Consider the following 21,968-nt stretch of genomic DNA (forward strand, 5'->3'; position numbering starts at 1 on the left):
GTTGGTTTCATTTGTTTTCACACGTGAACAAGGCTGCGTGCCGAAACGCGTTGTGTGAATTAAACCTGACCTACACATTTCACTGAAGGTTTCGTCTTCCTTTACTGAGAGCATACTTCATTGTGGTTTATAATTGGATATTTTCGCCGGCTTGCTCCGCCGGAGTGTATGCCAACCTCCAAGGGTCCCCGTAATCCAGCAGGAGCACTTTCGTTTCTTGGATATTTACTGAGGATTACATTTTGGACCGGCTGCAGATGACATCTGAATACTCGCGCACAAGCCTCTGATTTCGGAGAGATCGCCGTACAGCTGACCCCCAGGTAAGTCTGCCCGTTGCATGTTCGTCCTGTTAGGTGGGGGACTTAAGTTGTATCGCTGGAGAGCGTTTAGCTATAGTTACACCACCTCGGGTTAACGACTAGCTGGGCGACTTTACCCCTGGTCACTTACGTACTGATCACTTGTCGACACCGAGTATTTCCAAACTAGGAGAATTCTCCATAGGATTTGGTTCCCGTACCAGTGAACTGTCGCTACGATATCCAATCCTACAGTGTATTCTCACCTTCTAACATTACAGTTTGGGTCTATTTTTGGCAGCAGAGGTAACTTCCGCATTGCACGGAGGGGTATTGCGAAGACGATCCCTTATTTTCAAGATTTCTTGGTCAGGTATCAGACAACATGGAGGAGGAGGCTGAGAGGAGAGCGGCAGCAGTGACGCTATTCAGCAGAAAAAATCCAATCCTCAATAGACAAAACATGGCCAACAGGAATGACCTACCAACACAGGCGCTGGAAGAAAAAATAAAAAAGCTGGAAAAAATGAAAAGAGCGGAGGTGTCAAAATGGTGGGAAGCCATCTCTCTTCAAAACTACGTGGACCAGAACATGGCACCGAGAGGATTGCGGATCTTTGTCACTCCAACCTACGAGGCTCCCAATCCCAAAATGCTAGAAGAGTGGTCACAACACTCAGCACTAAGCTCAAAAGGAATGATGGAAATACTCATCAAATATGCGTGGCAAGATAGAGATGACCTACTCAAACAGATCAAACTTCTCATGACTGACCTACAACTACTCATGGACAGTGATGCACTAAGCAAAATCCTTGATCCCATGAAAGAACGTCTCGGCAAACACGAGGAAGAAATAAAAGCGAGAAAGGCCAGAAAGATGAACCGGGACTATGCTGACTACGAAAGTGGAAGGATTCTAACTTTCAGTAAAAAATATGATCATCTCTATAAAGGTCAACTAAGCACCACGACTAACAACGCAGCTGCAACTGCTAATTCTGTCAATTCAACCAATGAAAACATCCTATTGAGTGACACCGAATCCGACATTTCTGGAGGTACAACATCGGGAGAAGAACACCACCCCAAACAAGTCAATTTTTTAGACGAGTTTCGGGTCCTACAAAAGGATCGCCAAACAACGAGAGAGAACCAACTACCGAAAACACGGGGACGTGGACGAGGACGCGGACGAGGAAGAGGCAGGGGAAACGCCGAAATAGAAAAAAGAGACTCGCACAGCGATGGCTCAACAGAGAGAGGAAGGGGTACCATGGGAAGCCGCAGAACCCGTTCAAACAGGAACTATTAATGGATATGACCATGGTAAATTTGACAGTCGTTAACCTTTCTAAAAGACCGATGAGTGACACTGAAAAAAGAACCTTGTGTCTTGGCCTATCCTTCTGTCCCTCCTCTACTTTCAAGTACACTGAAACCAGAATTGATTTGTTTAAATATGTGCGTAAATTAAAACTAAAAAAATGGCACATACTGAAAAAACAAAGCCCCAATACTAACAACAGAGCTAACACTAGCGGCAATAATGACAATTTGGCCATTGAAGATATAGATACCTTAATCGCCATGACCGAATTAGCCTATAGTGAGAATGGGGATTTAACCGATACCAATGCCACACAGTTGCTCAGTGACATGGAAATCAACACTTACAGTAGAGAGAAAACCCCCTTTAAAACCAAGTCCACTTTCATACCCATCTTACCGCATGACCATATAGACACCTTTCAAGACTGCATTATCAAATCCCTCACCGAATTGAGATTCAGTAAGAATAGAAAACATGGTACCAAGGTCAACAACTTATCATGGGCACAAAGACATGCACTTAAAACTCTAGCCTCTGACACTGAGATTATCATACGTCCTGCAGACAAAGGAGGTAATATAGTGATCCTTAACAGAGAGGATTATATCCTTGAAGGTTTACGGCAACTTGAGGACACTAACTTCTACACTCCAGCCAATTGGGAGATTTACCATCAGAGTATCACCAACATTTGGGATAAATTGGTTACATGGCGAGACAAGGGCCTCCTTGAGTGGGAGGAGTTTTGTTACCTTAAGAAAGATCATCCCAGGGTACCCATCTTATACCTGTTACCTAAATTGCACAAGAATAAGATCAACCCCCCAGGACGCCCCATTGTATCCTCCATCGGGTGTATAACTGAAAACATTTCGAAATATGTTGATTTCTTTCTTAGGGAATATGTGGTATCCCTGCCCAGTTACTTAAGAGACACGAAAGATTTCCTGGGCAAAATTGAGGATTTGATTTGGCAACCTGGCTATCTATTCATTGTGCTAGATGTACAATCACTTTACACAATAATTGACCACAGTCAAGGTTTGCAAGCCTGTGAATTTTTCCTTAAACAGAGACCACTAAAATATCGTGAGCACAGCCTCATGATTTTGGAGATGATTAACTACTGTCTCCAAAATAACATTTTTTCTTTCAACGGCGCCCTCTACAGGCAAGTGAACGGTACTGCGATGGGTTCTTGCTTCGCTCCCAGCTTTGCTAATCTCTTCATGGGATACTGGGAGCATACCATCGGAAGCAGGACCCCATTGCAGGAACATCTGCCCAAAGTCATCATGTGGCGACGCTACATAGATGACTTGTTCATTGTCTGGAATGGCAATAAACAAGAAGCCGAGATCTTTGTTGAAACTCTCAATGATAATGATCACAACATTGTGCTATCTGGGAACATCGATGCCCAGAAAGCAGAGTTCCTAGATGTAAGCCTCAAAATTGAACAGGGGAAGGTAGTTACCGCCCTGTTCCGCAAAGCAACTGCGGGCAACAGTGTGCTCCATGCCCTCAGTAGCCATCCTGAGGCTCTCAAGTGGAGTATCCCCTATGGGGAGATGCTGAGGGCCAAACGTAACTGTAACAATATCACTTCTTATTTTGAGGAAAGAGACAACATCACGGCCAGATTCCTTAATCGAGGTTACCCACTCTGGGTCCTCAACAAAGCCAGGGACAGGGCAGACAAAGTAGAGCGGAAGGAAACTTTACTAGACACCAGGGCAGTAGAGGAAGAACAGGGTGAGGCGGGGACCCGCCTCATCCTGACTTACAACACTGACTCCCACAAAATTAAGCACATAGTTTCCAAACACTGGGATATTCTTAAGGCAGACAACACACTAGGAAATCTCATTGCTGACAGACCCGTTATCACGTATAGAAGAGACAAGAACATTCGTGATTGGGTGGTCAAAAATGATATCACGGTCTTCCCTACCACTACTGATCATGGATTGATAGGCTTCTACCCATGTGGCCACTGTAAAGCCTGTAAACACAGCAAATACAAAGCATCATTAGAATACCGAGGGGTGACCAAAAAGATCTTTCAATTCCTCACTTGCAGCACCAATTTCGTGATTTATGCCATTATGTGCACATGCAATCTTTGGTACATTGGCAGTACTACTTGTGCAGCCAAAAAGAGGGTACTGGAACACCAAAGGGCGATCACGAATAATGATCCTAAATATCCCGTTGCACGCCATTTCTATGATCGCCATTTCTCGAATGTAGGAGAAATGAGTTACCTAATTCTGGAACACATACCTAAGAACCCTCGTGGGGGAGATAGGGTATTGGCCTTAAGACAAAAAGAATCCAGGTACATCATAGAGTTTCAAACTAAGACCCCTGGAGGTCTTAACATGGATGAGGAAATGTCAATACATCTCAAAACTGACTGTTAATGTTTGCAATGTCATTTCCTCTGATGTACCTAAATGGATGTTGTTTTTGTTTCTCTACTTTACAGTTTACTTTGTTGCTATCGCTTCTTCTATTAGCCTCCTCGTTAGAATGAAGTTTTCATTCCACTGTTCATGTTTTTAATTCAGATTTTTATCTGTATTTTTTACAGGAGAGAAGGAAGGGGCCCTATCACTTGACAGCACCTGCACGGGCATCCTACCCTTTTCCCTTTGATTTCACCTGCACCATCCATGAGTCTCACCACCTGTATCCTTAACCTACAGCTCTCTCATTGTTCTTTCAGTGATTTCTTGACATTGCCACGATGTGATTTCCACTCAGTTTAAGGTCGTTGCCCACTGGGGCAAGATTATCTCACAGACGGCTCCATAGATCCTGCCTCCCTCACGTCTATTCGAGTGATTCAAAATGCAGAACATATACGTTAACACGTTCTCTGCATTCACGTCGCATTCCCACAGGGGTTTGTGCTATCAATAGGAGGTGGAATGGCGTATATCTATTGGGGATTCCTACACTTGTTACATTATGTCACTTTTGTTTCACTTTCACTTTTTCTGGACAGCAGCACATGTTTGTGATGCATTTTGCATTTTTCTTGCTTATAATGTACCTTGGCATTTAATTAGAGGATAACTGTTTCCACTTTTTTCTTTGCCCAGTCCCAGGACTTGAGACTTACTATGGTTACGTATTCACCCATTCAGGTTTATACACAGTTTAAGATGGCCGCCGATCTCGGCTGGGTTTAGGGCTGGTTGACAAAGTAAGTCCTATTTTGCTGTCCATTTTCATGTGACCAGTATGAGATGTAAGACTGTTGGTTTCATTTGTTTTCACACGTGAACAAGGCTGCGTGCCGAAACGCGTTGTGTGAATTAAACCTGACCTACACATTTCACTGAAGGTTTCGTCTTCCTTTACTGAGAGCATACTTCATTGTGGTTTATAATTATATATATATATATATATATATAGTGTTTTTAATTCTGCGCAATGTTGGTTTTGGGTGTGCTGTATAATGTGTGTGTTCTGTAATATGCGGTTTGTCTTTTATAACGCCCAGTACTAAAAGTCATCTGTTATACTAACCATTTACTTTAAACTATATATTGCTTTTCTTTGCAGTGTTTTATAAATATGCAGTTACATGATTTTTACACTTTAATACCTATAACATATTTATGTAGCCAACCCATATGAATCTTTTAGCCACATATGCTACTGCACCCTGCAGCATGGCTTGGAAAAGAAGCATTTGTTAACGTTAGAGCTATTGGAGTAAAAAATGACAATGTTTTTTACTTTTGCTTTTTTATACCAATGGCAATAGCACTATGCAAATATAATTACTTAACTACAAATAGAAAATTAAAAAGTAAAAAACATTGTCATTTTCAACCGCTCTAACTTTAACAAATGCGAGACCTATTGCATTGCAAATGCTTGTTTGAGGAGGGGACGGGAATTGGTGGAGGGCAGAGTGATTCTTAGCTAATTTTCAGTTCAAGGCCTCGTCGTCGTCCCCCCCCCCCCCCCGAGGACCCACCCCCTTCTCACACAGTGATTTATTTTTTATTTGTAAACTGGCAGGTCTGTGTGAAGCCTAAAAATGACTACTTATTCCCTTTCTTAAACAGTGTTGTAAAAAGTACAGTTTAGCACCATTGTTTCCAAATATTCTTGAGGCGGGAACCACCATTGCATCATGGGCGGGTGGTGTTTATGCCTCAACTAGTCCCCAAATCACCTATAGATAATCCATATACAGAGGAGTAGAGTTTCATAGCCAAGGCCCCTCTATTTCGTGAATTGTTGGCCAGTATTCAAAACCAAATCTTCCGGACCCTTTAGCAGAAGGCAATATCACATCACTGTCAGAGTGTTTATCAGTGGCACATGGCTGGCACCTGAACCGGTTATATAAAACGTAAAATACAGGTTGAAGAAGAAAAAAAAACAAAAATGTTTTTATTTGCACATTCCTCCTAAAATAAGCCCTTTTCTTAATTGCTGCCTTGATTACGATTTCTGTAATGCAGTGCTCCTAAACCCCCATTTTGTAAATCCGCAGTACCAAAAACAGATTTCCGAAAACCATGAAGCCCCCCTGACTGCAGAGCATGTTGATCTCCTTGAAGCTTACTGTATCAATGTAACTCCTGTAATATCGTTGGGGTAGACTACAGAGCTGAAATGCTTGTAAATGGCAGAAGACGGCACGATTGTATGTGGGTCTCCCTCATACTACTTTGCAAGGAGGGCCCCATAATGTTTTGTTATGCCATTGGACTGCACCATTAAAAGTAACCAAAAGGGCCACCAATTATTTGGAAATCCTAGTCCAGTGTAGATGTGATAAGGGCCTGGCATTGGCAAATGAAAATAACATAATTATTTGCTCTACAGTCTAGGCGGGTGAAAAGGCTGGCCTGATGATAATATCCTGAATTTGAACAAAGAAGGCATCTTCGGAGCAATTCCTGGCCTGGGTCCTAGGACCACCTTGCTTTCTCAAAAGATAACCAATGTAATGAGGTCAAATCTACAGGTTTGAAGGGGGAGCCCTGTAGACCACTCAAAACCAGTGGGAAAGGCAATCAAGGTAACACTACAAGATCAACTAGTCCATGATTCCTTAACCTCAGACGAAGGCGATAGGCTAGGGGCTCCACATGTGCCAGATTCTCTTAGTTTTATGAAGGATCAAATTGCCACCACCAGACACCCCAAAGAAGAGAGATCCATATTTGTTTCAAATTCCTCCCGAGAAGGTCTACAGTCAGCAATGGGTTAACTGCTTATAGATGTGGACCTTTCTCCTTGCACAAACCTACAAAATGAGTCCCATTAAAAGATAATTTAGTGATTGCAAAAACCTTAATGGAGGCCTCAACCTCGAATGCAACCCTCCTAGCAGTCTTTAATTTGCAATCCTTGCTTCTCAATCTCTGACGACTGGAGAAGGTCAACTAAGCCTGGCAGAAATTACCATGGACTTCAAGAAAAGACGATCCCTTAGTGGCATGAATGGAGTACTGACTATTAACTGTAGCAATAGAGAAAGTACTGTGTTTTTCTGCCAATGAGAGAAGATTGGAGGAAGCAAGGATGTAATGTAGGAGTTGACTGGGGTCACAGCGTAAACCACTTATTTGCTGACTGCGACCCCTGGCATTACATTTGTAACCCCTGTACCCAGGATGTTGGAGCTCTGTCTTGTTTTCACCATACTAATCATAAATAATAGTCTATTATTCACTAGTAGTGTAATATAAAATGGTGCACAATTACCTGAAATGGGACCTTCACTGCCAGCTGTAAAAATTATTTGAAATGTTTGCATACTTATGTGTGACAGGACGTTTGTGTGAGATAGAGCATGTGTATGTGTAAGCTGTGTGTGTGACTGAAAGTGAGTGAGAGTCAGTGACAGGCAGTGAATGAGTGAGATTAGTCAGTATGTATCCGTGAGTTGAAGTGAATTGAAATGGGTAAGCTAGAGTAAAGATGACTGCAAGTAAGGAAGAATGAATAATGAGTGTAAGGGAGCGTGAAAATGTGAGTGACGGTGAGTATTACTGAATGAGAATGAGTGAGTGTGACTGAGTTGGAATGAGAGAGATACTGCGTGAGGAATGAGTCTAAGTTAGTGCAAGGGACTGAGTGATAAAGTATTAGTGAGTCTAAGAATGATTAAGAGTAAGTGAGAATGAGTGAAAGTGAATGAGAATGAATGAGGAAAAGTGACCGAGTGAGAATGAGGGAGCTATTGTAAGTGAGCATAAGTGAGAATGTGGTGTTAAGCTTGCAAGTCTGTTCTTGGCTCTGGCATGCTGAAGGTTACTCTTGTCTTATGAGGTACCCAAGGCAAAATACTGGCAGATAATCCTATGCATAATGGGCACCAAAGGTAACATACCTATACTGGCATACGAGAAGTAATTTTTGGCATATGGGACACCTATAGAAAAACAAAGGCATAACTAAGGAAATTCTTTGCACAATTGCCACCCATAGCAAAATTCTGGTGCTAGCACATTAGATGTAATTCTTGGCATAAGGGAGAATAACCCTGGTATATGGGAGGGGACAACCATACTAAAACAATGACCCTAAGATACCGAAGTACTGGTGGATGGAAAAACTATAGACAACATTCTGGCACCATCATATTATCTGTCATTTTTGGAAAAATAGGGGCACAAATAACAAAATTCTGGACCAAGCACAAGAGAGGCCATTTTGTACATATATTCACCCTTAAGCCCTCTAGAAGAGACTCCCCAGCTACAATTAAGGGCACTGTTATGCCCAGGCTTATTTAACGATCATGTCAGAACTCTACTGTAGCTGGTATTTAAATAGACCGCTTTCCATCTGTGTTGTTATATGAGAGTAATTATTCAGTAATAATGACATTTCAGTGATAATTATTGCAATGTCATCAGCGATAAGGTCATGTGACACGACTTCTTGGGAAGATTCAGGGTCAAGGGGCATATGATGTTACCTCCTGTGATGTCATTAAGGTCAAAGGGTGGTTGATATCACATCCTCCTAGATGCTCACAGAGACAAGACCCAGTACTTAATTTGTAAACGAATGAGTGCTGGTGCCCAACGCTCTGCCTAGAAGCATGCGGCTGACACTATTAAATATCAGTGTACCAAATACCAAGGCTGTGTAGTCCTGAATTCACCTCGGACCTCTTTAATCCACTGCCAGACACTCCCTTCCCATTTATCTCAATCTTGGGTTCCTGCATTCTCCTTTGGTCAGTTTTTTAGTCCTTCTCTTCCTCCTTCTTTCCCATTTGTGCCTTTTGCCCTCCCTTCCTATCGGGAAATGTCTGTTGAGGAAAAATAAGCTCTGCTCTCTAAAAATGAGTGCCAGTGGCACACACTGGCAACCACTGACTCCAATTAAGCACTGTGAGGAAAAGGTTCCCACATAACTAAAAACAACAATTAGCCACACAATAGTAGTGGCATTCTTTAATGAAGGTTAATTAAAATCATATCAATAATAACAATGGTAGGATAAACATCAACAAATATAACAGCCAGTGAAATTCACTTATAAAGTGGCTTCAAATTATTTCAATAATTCTTCTATAGCTGTGATGTGCTAGAACTTCAATTTAGAAAATATTACTTTCAGCACCTTTATAAAGCCACTTGATAAGTGATAGTCAACAGTGCATGAATCAGTGGCCATACTAAGCAGCACAAGTGCTCCCAAACAATGAATCCATCAATAATCATATCCACTAGTAGTCTAGGGGACAGGAGCTCGGCAAGTTAAAACTTGAGAAATTATCAATTTACAAAGGAATTCCATCCCCTAAATTTAATATTTGACAGCCCTGTCAAATATGTAGAATTTGATATGGCAAGGATGGTTTGGAATGACGACTAACCTGTTCTGTGCATGGCATCAGGAGATACTGGGATTATGTTCTTAGTGCAAGAAGATAAAGGGCATCTTATTCCGTCCATATGATTCTCTCCCAATTCTTGAAATGTTGGTGCATGGAAGGGGTGGCACCAAGGATATGCAAGGAGTGTGGTGTGTGCAATGCCTAGTGCATTGTATCAATACATATTAAAGGAGTCCTGATTCAGAGAGGCAGTTCTTTTGTTAAATATTTAATCACTCTCCTTGAAAATGTTCTGGTTTGTACATTGTCATCTAACCAAATAGAGGTAACACAAGGGGGCTGCAGGAACTATGTTTGTGCTTCTTTTCTTGAGTTGTTCCCTCATGACAGTGGAGGACGTAGTGGACACCGGGAGGTCCTAATCATTAATCTAACCCCACTCCTAGCTTATTTGAGGAACATGCAACTGTCTCCCAAATAGACAAGGTGCCTTATTTACTATTTCAACGACCCTCCTGGAATATTTTAGGGAATATTTAAAAAGCCCCAGGTATTTTACAAAAGGCTGCTGCCCAAGGCAAAAAACTAAGAAATCTGATAAAAAGCAAGGTTGAAAACAAACACTGAATTCTCAGCAGTTAGAGACCTCAGTCCACAACAAATAGAAAATCAAGTGAAAGTAATTCAGGCAGGGAAATGTAGCTAGAGAAATATGGCCATGCAAGGGTAGTTGACAAGGAATGTCAATGAGTTGTGAAGTTAAAAGTAGTGCTGTTCAATATATTCAAATGACCCCAGCTCTAGATGGAGCGCACATAATGGCTCACACAAAGAGTCTCTGAAACTCAGTATATTCTTAAGTAATATGGCCGATACAAATTAACTTAAGTTCTATCCGTTAGAAAAAGATTGGTGCTCTGAGGAGCTCGGCGGGATGAAGTTGAAAAACATCCAGTAAATCCTTACAATAAGCATCAATGTGGATCACCTATAATGTACAATGCACACCATGCTTTAGGTAGTGGCGTCCGACACAAACAAAAAGCGGTGGGTGGGTGGAGGGAGCACCACCGGGGGAGCGTGGGAAGGGAACGCGCGGGGGGGAAGGTAATAATAAAAACCAAGCATTGGAAATGTAATAGGTCTCGCATTTGTTTGAGTTGGAGCTATTGGCACTGTAAATGGCCGTGCCTTTTCCCTATGTGTTTAGGAGTGTATGTATATGATGTGCAGTGGAATTTTGTGGGTTGTATTGTTTTAGTTTTAGTATTGTGGGTTGTGGAACTGTGTTGTGTGGAGTGGATTTGTGGAGTGGAATTATGTGGCATGGCGTGCTGTGGAAATTATGTGGATAGTATTTATGTGCTATTGAGTGTAGTGGAAGTCTGTGGATTGGGCTTGTTGGTTTTGGAGTGCAATAATGGGGAATGGTATTTTGTTTTGTTGAATGGCTTGCAGTGTAGGTTAATTATGTGGTGTGCTGTTGTATTTTTTGTGGCATGATGTGGAATTTTGTAGTGTGGATTGGATGTGTGTGGTGTGTAGTGAAATTGTTTTGCTGAGTTTTGTATGTGGTTTGGTGTTTTATTATGTCGTGTGGATTGGAAATGCGTGCATTTGAATTGTGTGGTATGGAAACCGTTGCATTTTGTGTTGAAGGAAAACCACCAAATAGGTGGGAGCTTTTGCTTTAGATCTGTCTTTTGTTGTAAAAAAAAATGAAAAACTCATTTCTGGACTCATAAGTTGAGCCCTTTTGTGGCTTGCTGTTATGATGTTCATGGGCACGATGGAGAAGCGACAGAGGCAATAGTTGCACCTACCAGAGGAGAGAAGGTATTGCAAGAGTTGCCACAGAAAGGCTAGACTGAGTGAAGATCAAATGTTTATGAAGTAAGGTCTAGTTCATTATAGGCGATAGAATCAGACGAATGAGTGTCATATCTCCGTGTGCCTTTTAAATTCCCCATGTACCTTGGAGGCATGCTCCATTTTCAAATGACCCCTATGTCACAAGCAGTGCTTCACAAAACTATTGGCCCAGTTAGCATCCTTCTCGTAATACATTGTACAAGCCATGCATACCGCAGGTCTGTACTCTGGAAGAATATTCCCGCTGTACAGATAATACCTTAATCAATAGACCCTCAACGGAACACACCATGTTCTGCTAAATTCACATCCATACCAAAAGAAAACTGCGAAAAATAGTATGACCAACAGAAAGAAAACCAGCCCCAAGACTTACTTGTATCTGCCAATATCCTCACAACAAGATGCCAAGAGATGCCAACAGCGGTGTGGGCAGTTTGTCTCCCAATTCACGTACCGCGTCCATTCAAATTTGAAAGTATTTAAGCCAATCTCCATAAACACCGTCACACACTGACGTAAGTAGGGGTGTCTCCCAAAGTGAGATAAAGACCTATCCCACTATGCCACGTCATTTACACACGGAGGGGTATTGTGACTCCTTCAGAAGTCAAACTTTCCCGCGAAGGAAAACTTTATTGTAATGCCCTTGTATGACGACAAGAGGCTGTGTCAGAAGTTTTTGAAGAAAGCTTTATTGGCTCCAAACACGCTGTGCAAGCAAATTATTCTACCCAACAGTGCCGCAGAGGCCATGGTTAGCAAATCGCCATATTTAAGTAAAAGACGGACTGTATTCTTGCGCTGCCGGACCCTTAATAATGCAATCCGTCTTGCCTGTGCACTGTGTCCCAAACACACCACAAACAAAAAAACACCACAATAAAACAGGACAAGGATTGCTACAGTTCATTGTACCAATGTACTCTGTCTCCAACATAAACACGTAGATGCTCTTTCCTAACACGATCAAACTCTTACGGCCAAGGTGAGCCTGGGCAGTGGGTTACACGCTAAAGGCAAGGGCAGTGGCAGCTGCTCCAAGCACGCAGGACTCCCACATGGCCAGTCAAAGCTATGGTGAGTGCAAGCAGCAAGTCACGCGCATGGACTAGCGCAGCTTGGCAAACTCTCACAAAAGGAACCAACAAGAGTTCAGAGCGTCAGGCAACTCACCGATTCAGGTAATATTGTTCCCCCCCAAATACAGCGAGACATTCGAAGAGCATACTTCCATCGACACTCTTCAGTATGGTTTGCCGACACTCGCTTACAGCCGCCGATCGATCGAGCCGCCTCTGGCGCATACCAGCTCCTGCAGCAGCCTTGCGCATGCGCCTTGAAATGATGCCATGTTTACGTCAGACAGACATGCACGAGACAGAGTGCAAACACCTAGCCAAAAGCGGAAGTAAACTGTAGTTAGTGGCCGCTGCTTCCGGACTACACGGAAGTCCGTTTCACATCAACAGCCACTAACAAGCCAGCTAACAGGAGCTATGGCAACATTCAGCAAATAGCAAGCGGCAGGAGAAACTACTGGCCGCTTGCCAACACACAGAGATTACTTGATGCCTCGCAGAGGCAGCGCATGCGCTGCCTATGCGAGAACCAAAAAGGGACTTACCTGAAGCGGTCGTCCGCCTCGCGCCTCTGTGTTACTCTTTCTGGTCCCAGCGGACACTGGGACAGCATCAGAGACTCCATGTGGAATCCATGTGCTGCTCTCATGCTATTACCAAGCATGCCAGCACAAACAAAGTGGTGGGGTGGGTGGAGGGTGTCACTGGGAAAGCCTGGGTACAGAATGTGTGGGGGGAGTTAAAAATAAAAAAAGACTTGCTTGAAGTGGTTGTCCACCTCACGCCTCTGTAGTACTCTGCTTCCTGGTCCCAGCAGACACTGGGACAGCATCAGACTCCCTGTGGAATCCCTGTGCAGCTTTCCGGCTATTACCAAGCATGCCATTCTGTGCTGTTTCTCCAAACTAGCTGTGTAATACAGCTGGGTTGGAGAAACCAAACTGTGCATGTCTGTTTGGCCACCTGAGACAGCTAGCCAAAATGACATGCATACTTAAAAGTGCACATACCACTCCATTCCTCTTCCTTCCACAGACCAGCCCCTCCCTATACACACTTGCTGAGCCAGCAGCTGAAAAACAAAGCGAGGATAACATTTAATTTTATTTTTCAGCTGCTGGCTCTAAGCCAGTGGGGTGATGCTCCTCCGCCATTGTGGAGAAGCTGTTACTAGCTTCCGCATATGAGGAAACCAAAATCTATGGTGCACACAATAATGTATTGCAAACTGTGTAGTAAATGCTTTAAATACTCATTAAGTGAGGCACACAGTCCATAAGAGTGCATTAAGTGAAATCATTGTGCTTGTGCTCAGGATGCTGGTATTAGGATAACCGTATGGTGAGCTTTTGAATTAACACACACCGAGCAAGTTTGAATTGTCTCTTTAGAAAACTGATTAAGAAACCGGGGATATCCCATTCCCACTATCCCCTCCAGTTGGGATGGTCAATTTGCCTCCTAGCGGCTTCAGATTGCAAGCTTGACCTACGATATGACCACATTCTCAGATGTAAATGTGTACGGCCGTGTCGGGTGCTGTCATCAGAGTCCATGGCTAAAAAATGGCCTTGGTTTGCAAATACGGGGCTGTTTTGAACTTGTAAAGTCATGCTGTGTAGCTAGTTTTCTAGGTATGGGAGACTGCATTTGAGCTCGCTGCAGGAAACGCTTGTAGTAATACCAGGGAAATAAGTAAAAAACGGCCCACCTGATGATACACCATGCCCACCACACAAAGTTTTAAAAAAACAGCCCATACACTGACCTGTCGGAACAGCTCTAGAGTGCGTTGAACTCCTCTGCAGAACGTATCTATTTTAAAAACTTGACTACAAGAAAGACTTTAAAATTTGGTATTTGTCATGTACCCTGTGGAGAATTTACTGTGTAGGGCGCCCCGTAAACTTGATCACACGTATCCCCCACTGCTATGTACTGAAGTAATCTACACATAAAGGGGTGTATGGTATTTCATTGATGAATAGGTCTACATTAAGAATTGATATTCCATATAGTCTTTCAGTGCCTCATCCATTAATGAATACATACATATTATTTTTGAAAACCTCCTCAAGCCTCTGCCTCATTAATTCATTGATGTTCCTCTCTCCTTTTCCAGGATTTATAGCAGCCACATATTCAAAAGGTAAGAAATTCTGCTTTAACAGTTTCATTGTAAACCTTCACTGTGCCTATCCAGATAATGAAACCCATAAATGTATTAAATCTTCAATGGTACTCTGTAAGCCCTGTGTCAAGAGGAAAATAGAAATTGAAGACATAGGATATATATTTGGAAGTAGTATATATGGTATTTTGCCACCTAAATTGCTGAATGTGATTGCCGGACCCAAACAAAATATTTGGCCTCTACAAGATGCCTTGCAGTCTTCTCATTCACGCCCGTTGAGTCTGAGTTTGATACATTTCACAATAAGAAAAGAACGCACCAAAGGTTTGTACATTAGTACTATGATTTTGACAGCACATTTTTTATTTAGAAACAAGATTTTTCAGGGAAAACATTTCATATGATGAGCATTAGGAGAAAAACTATTACTAAAATCCCTTCCAAGCTAAAGGCCCCATAATCTTGTCACAGAGTAACCTACTTTGACTGTTACAGCCATGACCACTCATCCCACTGGCAAATGATCCAAGCATGAGATGGATGGGTTTGGTGTTATTCCATGGGGCTGGATTGACACTTTCAGATTTAACTTCCATTTGTCATTCCCAAGTGACCTTTGGTAATTGGGTGAAGCTGGTAAAGGCCCACTTTAAAGACGTATATAAATCTGTTTTATGATTGGGGCAGAATATTCCTCTTGCCGGACAAAGTGATGCTAAACATTAAAATAGTATGTGCTGTACTGTAAACCTCCACCTGGCAGTGGCGGCTCCCCCATTGGGGCGTGGGGGCGTCGCCCCACTGCTTTCTCGCGGTGCGAGAAGGCAGAAACATAAATAGTAAAAACTACCATTTTATGTTTCTGCTTCTTGCACTGCGAGAGAGCAGAAGAGCCTGGCTGGGGTCGGGAGGGTGGGCGGTCCTGCTCAACGGCAGGGGGGGGAGTGGCTTGCTCACTGTTGTGGATATTGACTGTTTGTTTGGCCCCAGGGACCGCCCACTCTCTGTTTTGAGCTATGTGGAGAAAATGGCCCGCCTGTGGGGCGCTCTCCGCTGCGCCTCACCTATTGTGATTGGCGGAGGAGAGGAAGGGAGGCTGCCTTTCCTGATGACGAGAGCTTCTGGAATTCGAAAACGCAGGACGGCGGGAGTCATTGACTTGTTCAGAATCCAAGTTTTCAGTAAACCTATTCCACGGCTGTTCCTGTTTACCTTGTGCCCTTGAGTCTCCCTGGTAGGATCGTCTACGTCATCCCAGGGACTGCTTCGCCTGCTCCCCTGTTGAAGGACTACTATGCCCAGGGTGCACAGTGCTCCATCCCGCTGCTGTTAACAAGGGAGAGGCGCTGAAGTCATCACGCACATTTTGGCAGGCGGACTAAGGGCGGCCCCGTTTGAGCCCGTCTGAGACTGGAGGAGGCTGGGCTGGGCCACCCTATATACATCGGACTCCATATTTGCATGGTACTGTTTAGTCTCTTTTGTTCACTGTTATGCCTCCAGTGGGGGCTGGTCCAATGAGCAAATGTAAGGCAGGTGAGGGATGGGGGGGATGGTGGGAACCCTTGACGACTTTTTGAATAGGGCAGAATCCGTGTTGATTAACCAGATCCAACTAACTGAGCGTAGGTTATCTTTAGAACCTCAATTGCCGCTTATTAATGACAGTTTGGCACCCCCCAAATATATATATATATATATATATATATATATATATATATATATATATATATATATATATATATATATATATATATTCACTGAAAAAACCATAGGTTTCAGGGGTGTTGTAGTTAGCTGGACTTTTCACTTGTACAAAACCATTGAAATTCCCCCGTTATAGTTAGTTCAGCTAACTATAACTCGCATGCCCGCAATGCACTGCTGATGACGTCACATATTACATCACTCATGACCTGGTCAGTGACATCACTCATGACATCACTGATGACATCTCAAATGACCTCACTGATGACATCACTGATGACATCATCCAGTAAATGTCTGTTTTTCTGAAAATTAAATATGTTTTATATATGTATATCTCAAGGTCGATGGAAGAATAAATGGGTATATAAGTGTCTAAATGGATGATTTGTTTTTGAAAAATTGATTGTATAACTGACTGATTAAGTGTATCATAGTGAATACATGGCTTAGTGAGTAATGTTTAAATATGTAAATATCTGTATCAGTCTCTCACTTTGTGTATAAGTGGCTGCATGGGTTGGTGAGTAGCTACATGGGTGTCTATATAGGTTATTAGTTGGTTTTTTGAGTATCAGTCTGAGTGTCTCCATGGTTCGGTGGGGGGTTTTACGTAGTGCATAGGTTCATGAATGAGTGACTCACTGTTTGTATGTGTTGAAGACAGCATGTGTGCAGGACTGTATGGGTGGATGAGTGTGTGTATGGGTGTGTTAGTGAGTGAATGACTGTCTCAATAGTGTCTTTATGAGTAACTACATAAGTTTTAAACTAGTATATGTGACTATTGGTGTATAAAAGTGAGTATATGTGAGAGTGAGAGATTGAAAGAGTTCCTGTATGAATAAGTATGTGTTTCTATAAGTGATTGTTTAAAAGACTAAGTATGTGTACGTTTCCGTAGAAGTAAGTGTGGTGGTGTGTGTGTATAACTGTATATGCAAGTAAATGTATGTTTGATTCTTTATTAGCATGAGTGACTGTGTGTGAGTAACTCTATGGATGAGTGGCATTGTGTAACAGGATGTATAGGTGTATGAGTACATATGAGGAGTGAGTACATGTATGAGTGACTGTATAGGACTGTTAGTGAATGAGTGGATGTGTATGTGGATCTTAGAATTACTGAAGAGGTTGTTGTAACTGGTATTGGTATGTCCATTGTTTTGCAAATTTTAGTCTCTATTTTTGAATGTGTGTGTCAAAGGTTATATTAGGGTGAGAGGAGGTCTGCCACTCTATCACAAGCATGATGTAATCAGTGATGTCATCAGTGATGTCATTTGAGATGTCATCAGTGATGTCATGAGTGATGTCACTGACCATGTCATGAGTGATGTAATATGTGACGTCATCAGCAGTGCATTGCGGGCACGCGAGTTATAGTTAGCTGAACTAACTATAACGGGGGAATTTCAATGGTTTTGTACAAGTGAAAAGTCCAGCTAACTATAACACCCCTGAAACCTATGGTTTTTTCAGTGAATTTCTGAGGTTTTTTAAATGCTAATTCCTAACTATAACGTGCCTGAAACCTATGTTTTTTTCTGTGAATTTCAAAGGTTTTTTAAATGCTAATTTCTAACTATGCCTACAGAGATAGGACATGTGAAGAAAGAAGAAAAAATGCACAGAAAGAAAAAAAAAGAAGTGCAGAAATAAGCAACAGAAGTCCTCAAAGACGAAGAAAAGTGCAGGAAGAAGGATAACGTGCAGAAAGAGCAAAAAGAAGAGCAGAAAGAATCCTTGTTGCAAAATCATCCTGTACCCTCAACTTTTTCAGACGGATACTGGTGGTAACTGAGTCTGACTAACCAGTCCTAGAGCCAGTGCTATGTTAAAAGACACTTAGAATACAGTGAAAACACCTACATACACTAGGGAACATTATGCATTGGGGTCCCCCTGTGATTAGCATGACCTCCTCTGTAAGCCCCTAGTATATAATAGGGCAGGGGGATTAAAACTACCTCTTAAAACAGGCCACAGGGCGTGTTTGCACACGTTAACTCAGGTCCCGTCCCCTCCCTTCACCACTGTGTAAACACGCCCTGTGTCCGTTTTTAGTTGGGAGATTAAGTTCATTTGAATCCTGAGGGTCCCTAGGGCCCAACTAGCCCACTAGGTACCTCCAGTAAGCGCCACAGAGCTGTGTTGCAGAGAGGTGTAAAAAGGGGCTTGGCCTCAGAACACCTGTCTGCAGCGCAGCTCCCTGGCGCATACTGGAGATGCCTGTTGGGCTAGTTGGCCCTCAGGGACCCTCAGTATTGAAGAGGAATTAATTCCCCAACTTACAACTCGCCAGGGGGCGCGTTTGCAGAGTGCTGCAAGGAGGGGGCGTGGCCTCCGGCAAGATGCCAGTCTTTTATTTATTTTAATTTTTTAAGAAGGGGGGCTGTGTGGTTCCCCTTCTTATTCTAATTTATTGGCCCTGATGACCCCATTCCCCAGGGCCTGTCTCCTAACTATATTTTTTTGACCCCAATCCCCAGGGACGGCCACTGGTTTTTATTATTTTTAAAAAATATATATTTATAGACACACCTAGGACATGCTGGACAAACCGTACGTACCTATCACCATGACGATTTGAGTGATATTCATTAAAAGGCGACTATGCATACAATGAATCCACGTGGAATGTCTTTACACCACTAGTGAAGCTCTGACATGTCTGATGCCCTACCGTGCCTAATCCCGGTAGACACCCTTGTCGTTTATTTATACAAACATGGGTAGCTATTGACGGGCACATTTAATACACATGCACACCAAGCCATTCAAAGGGGATTCGACAAAAATTCGACAAACTATGTAAGAAACCCCCCTCACGGTTAATAACACACACATCCACTGCCGGGTGTGCAATACTTTTTATTTTACTCTCTGGAAAGGGGACGAACATCACTGGAGAGTCACAGCGCGCTCCTGGCAGAGCCCAATGCTGTGTTACACCCACCATTGCCTGCCGAGTGCCACACACCTCTGTGTTGTATTCCACCAGCTAGTGCATATGCTATGACACTCTCTAGCCCATGTGCACTGTAACACCACCCCGTGAATATGTCATGCCACACTTGCCTTCGCACGGGTTATATTGCCCCATCTAACGTGCCTTCCTCGATGCCTATGTTATAACGCACAGTGCTATGCCATACATATTACAATCTGGGATCCATATCTTTGTCACAGTGCATATGCAACGTTACACTCCCAGCACATATTGTATATTACAACTTTAGAGACTAGTTAGGTTACACAACACTGCCCTGTGCATATTACACTCCAAGGCGCACATCGCATAGCACGCGCTAGTGCCTGTGCTATCTCGCGCTCTCCAATGAATCTGTCATTGTGCACAATGTATTGCATATTATATTTCACGCCCGGTTCATCTTATATCACACTTTTTGGTGCATAGTTTATACCATACACTATATCTAGTTTTCATTTTCAATCGTGCTCTCAGGACTATGTTCTATATAACACTGTGTTCACCTACCCTTTTCACGGGCATTACATTTTGCGATAGGGGGTGGAGGGTCAGGGGATGTTTCTGCCAAGTGAGCCCGGAGTCACAGTCACAAACGTCCTCTTCCTGAATAAAAGTGAGATTATGCTGCATACTTGTTCATATTTTAAGTAGTTTGCACAGACACACGTTTTAAAAACAATAAAGTTCCTAATACCCGCCTTCTCTGAACAGTTAGCTTGCTGCCCCATCCCCCTCCTCCCTATCCTCTGTTGTGTGAATCCATGGACTAGCCTCCTCCCTCCTGCCATGCATGGTCTGATGTGCTGCCACTGCCCTCAATTTAGTATGATGTTCCAGTCCCCTCCTCCTGCCCTCCATTGCCCAATTCTATGCCCCATAATTGACCTCCTGCTTAAACTCTGTGCTTAGCTTGCTGCCCCTATTCTCCTTCCCCCTGCCCTCCGATGTCTTTGTGCATGCCCCTGCTCCATCCTTTTTGCCCACCATGTTCCATGGACCTGCCACTCCTATCTACTCTGAGTGTTCTGTTGAGCTGCCACTCCCCTCCCACCTGCCTAGCATTGTCAGATGACTGTAACCTGTCCCTGCCACCTCCACCCTGCCTGTCCACATGCCATGCCCCTATCCTCTTCCTCCTGTCCTACATGGTCCATTGTACTGCCACACCCTTCTGCCCTCCCTGGTCTGTTGTGCTGCAACTGCTCCTCCTGCCTGCCCCGTGCGGTCTGTTGTTCCCCTGAACTTTCTTGTCTGTGCACAGGTCCTGACCCTCCCTTCTATCTTCCATCGTCCTTTGTGCATGCCCCTGCACCCTCCTTCTTGCCCATCATAGCCATTGTGCTGCCACTAACCCTCCCACTTGCCATGCATGGTCTTCTGTGCTGCCATGGCCCCTCCCACCTTCCCTGTGTGGTCAGTTAGCTGCCCCTGACCCCCTCCCACCTTCCCTCCATGGTCTGTGTGTATGCCATCACAGTCTCACTGTTGCTCTTCATGGTGTGTCTTGCTTCTAGTGCCCATCCTGCCTGACCTCCATGGCTATCTTGCTGCTCCTGCCCTGCCCCCTTGCCCCCAGCCCTATGTTTACATGTGCAGACCCCTACTCCCTCCCTCCTGGCTGGTCTGTTCCATTGTAATGCCCCTGATCCTTCCCTCCTGCCCTTTATGGTCTGTTATGCTACAGCTTTCTCTTCTGTCTGTCCATTATGGTCAGCTAGCTACCATTGCCTCTTGCCCCTCTGTTCTCTGTTGTCCATGTGCATGGTCCTGTCCCCTCCCTCTTGCTTTCTATGGATTGTTGTGCTGCACTCCCGTCCCGCATGCCCTGTGTGGTGTATTGTGCTGCTGCAAACCCTGATGCCTGCCCTGCAGGGTCAGTTTGGTGCAACCCTCCATGTCCCTCCTGTCCTCTGTTCTCCAAGTCCATGTCCCTACCCCATTTCCTTCCATGATCCAATGTACCATACTTGCGAACATTTTGAACTTGGTAAGAGGGAGATTTTGAAAAAAAACTGGGGTATTGATTTTCCCCTTTGAGTTACATTGAAAAAGAGGAGATTGTAGACAGGAGACAGATCAAATAAAGCCCATTTGAGCTTAAAAACATTGGACGTTTCCTGGCTGAATCGGGTCTGTTGGCATGTATGGTTGTACTACCATTGCCTCTTCCTTCTGCCCACAATGGTCTATTACATTGCCACAGCCTCTCTTGCAAGTCCTGTATTGTTGGTTTGTTGCCCCTGCCCCCCTTTCCACTGCCATCCATAGTCTGTTGTGCTGCCACGGCCCTTCCTGCCTGCTCAGTGTGGTTAAATTGTTGCCTTTGCACCCTCCTACCTGCCTTCAATTTCAGAGTCCGTGCCCCTGGCCTCTGCCTCTCAACAGTATCCTAATGAACAACTAGATTGCTAACATTCTATATTTATTACAAAAGTGTGGAACGCCTGACGTCCTCTTGATGTAATCAAAACTGTAATACCTAGAGCATTTCCTTTAGAAATTACATATATGAGAGGGTCTTATTGGCATCAAAATTGTGGTTAGTGCTCTAAAAGACTAAAATAAGGACATATTTTCTGAGTTTTCAAGTAGCGACAAAGCACTTTTAAATTATTTGTTATCTTTGTTTTTTTTATCCAGTTGACCACTTGATTAAATGTTGCACTTAGGGGAGAGGATGTGGTGTTACTTCCAGAACTGCAGACTTTGCAA

At 43.5% G+C, this 21,968-nt stretch overlaps 1 protein-coding gene across 1 annotated transcript in view; it reads left to right on the forward strand.

The window, feature by feature from the left end:
• The window catches only part of LOC146811669 (serine protease 33-like), a 96,038-nt gene that overhangs the window by 36,612 nt on the left and 37,458 nt on the right, over positions 1-21,968 (forward strand). Inside the window, exon 2 of the mRNA XM_085618640.1 lies at positions 14,543-14,569. Within this exon, the coding sequence (XP_085474766.1) occupies positions 14,543-14,569 (27 nt within the window). The remainder of the gene's footprint in view (positions 1-14,542; positions 14,570-21,968) is intronic.

This window comes from Triturus cristatus, chromosome 7 (assembly GCF_964204655.1).
Source record: "Triturus cristatus chromosome 7, aTriCri1.1, whole genome shotgun sequence".
In the NCBI taxonomy this organism is placed as follows: domain Eukaryota; kingdom Metazoa; phylum Chordata; class Amphibia; order Caudata; family Salamandridae; genus Triturus; species Triturus cristatus.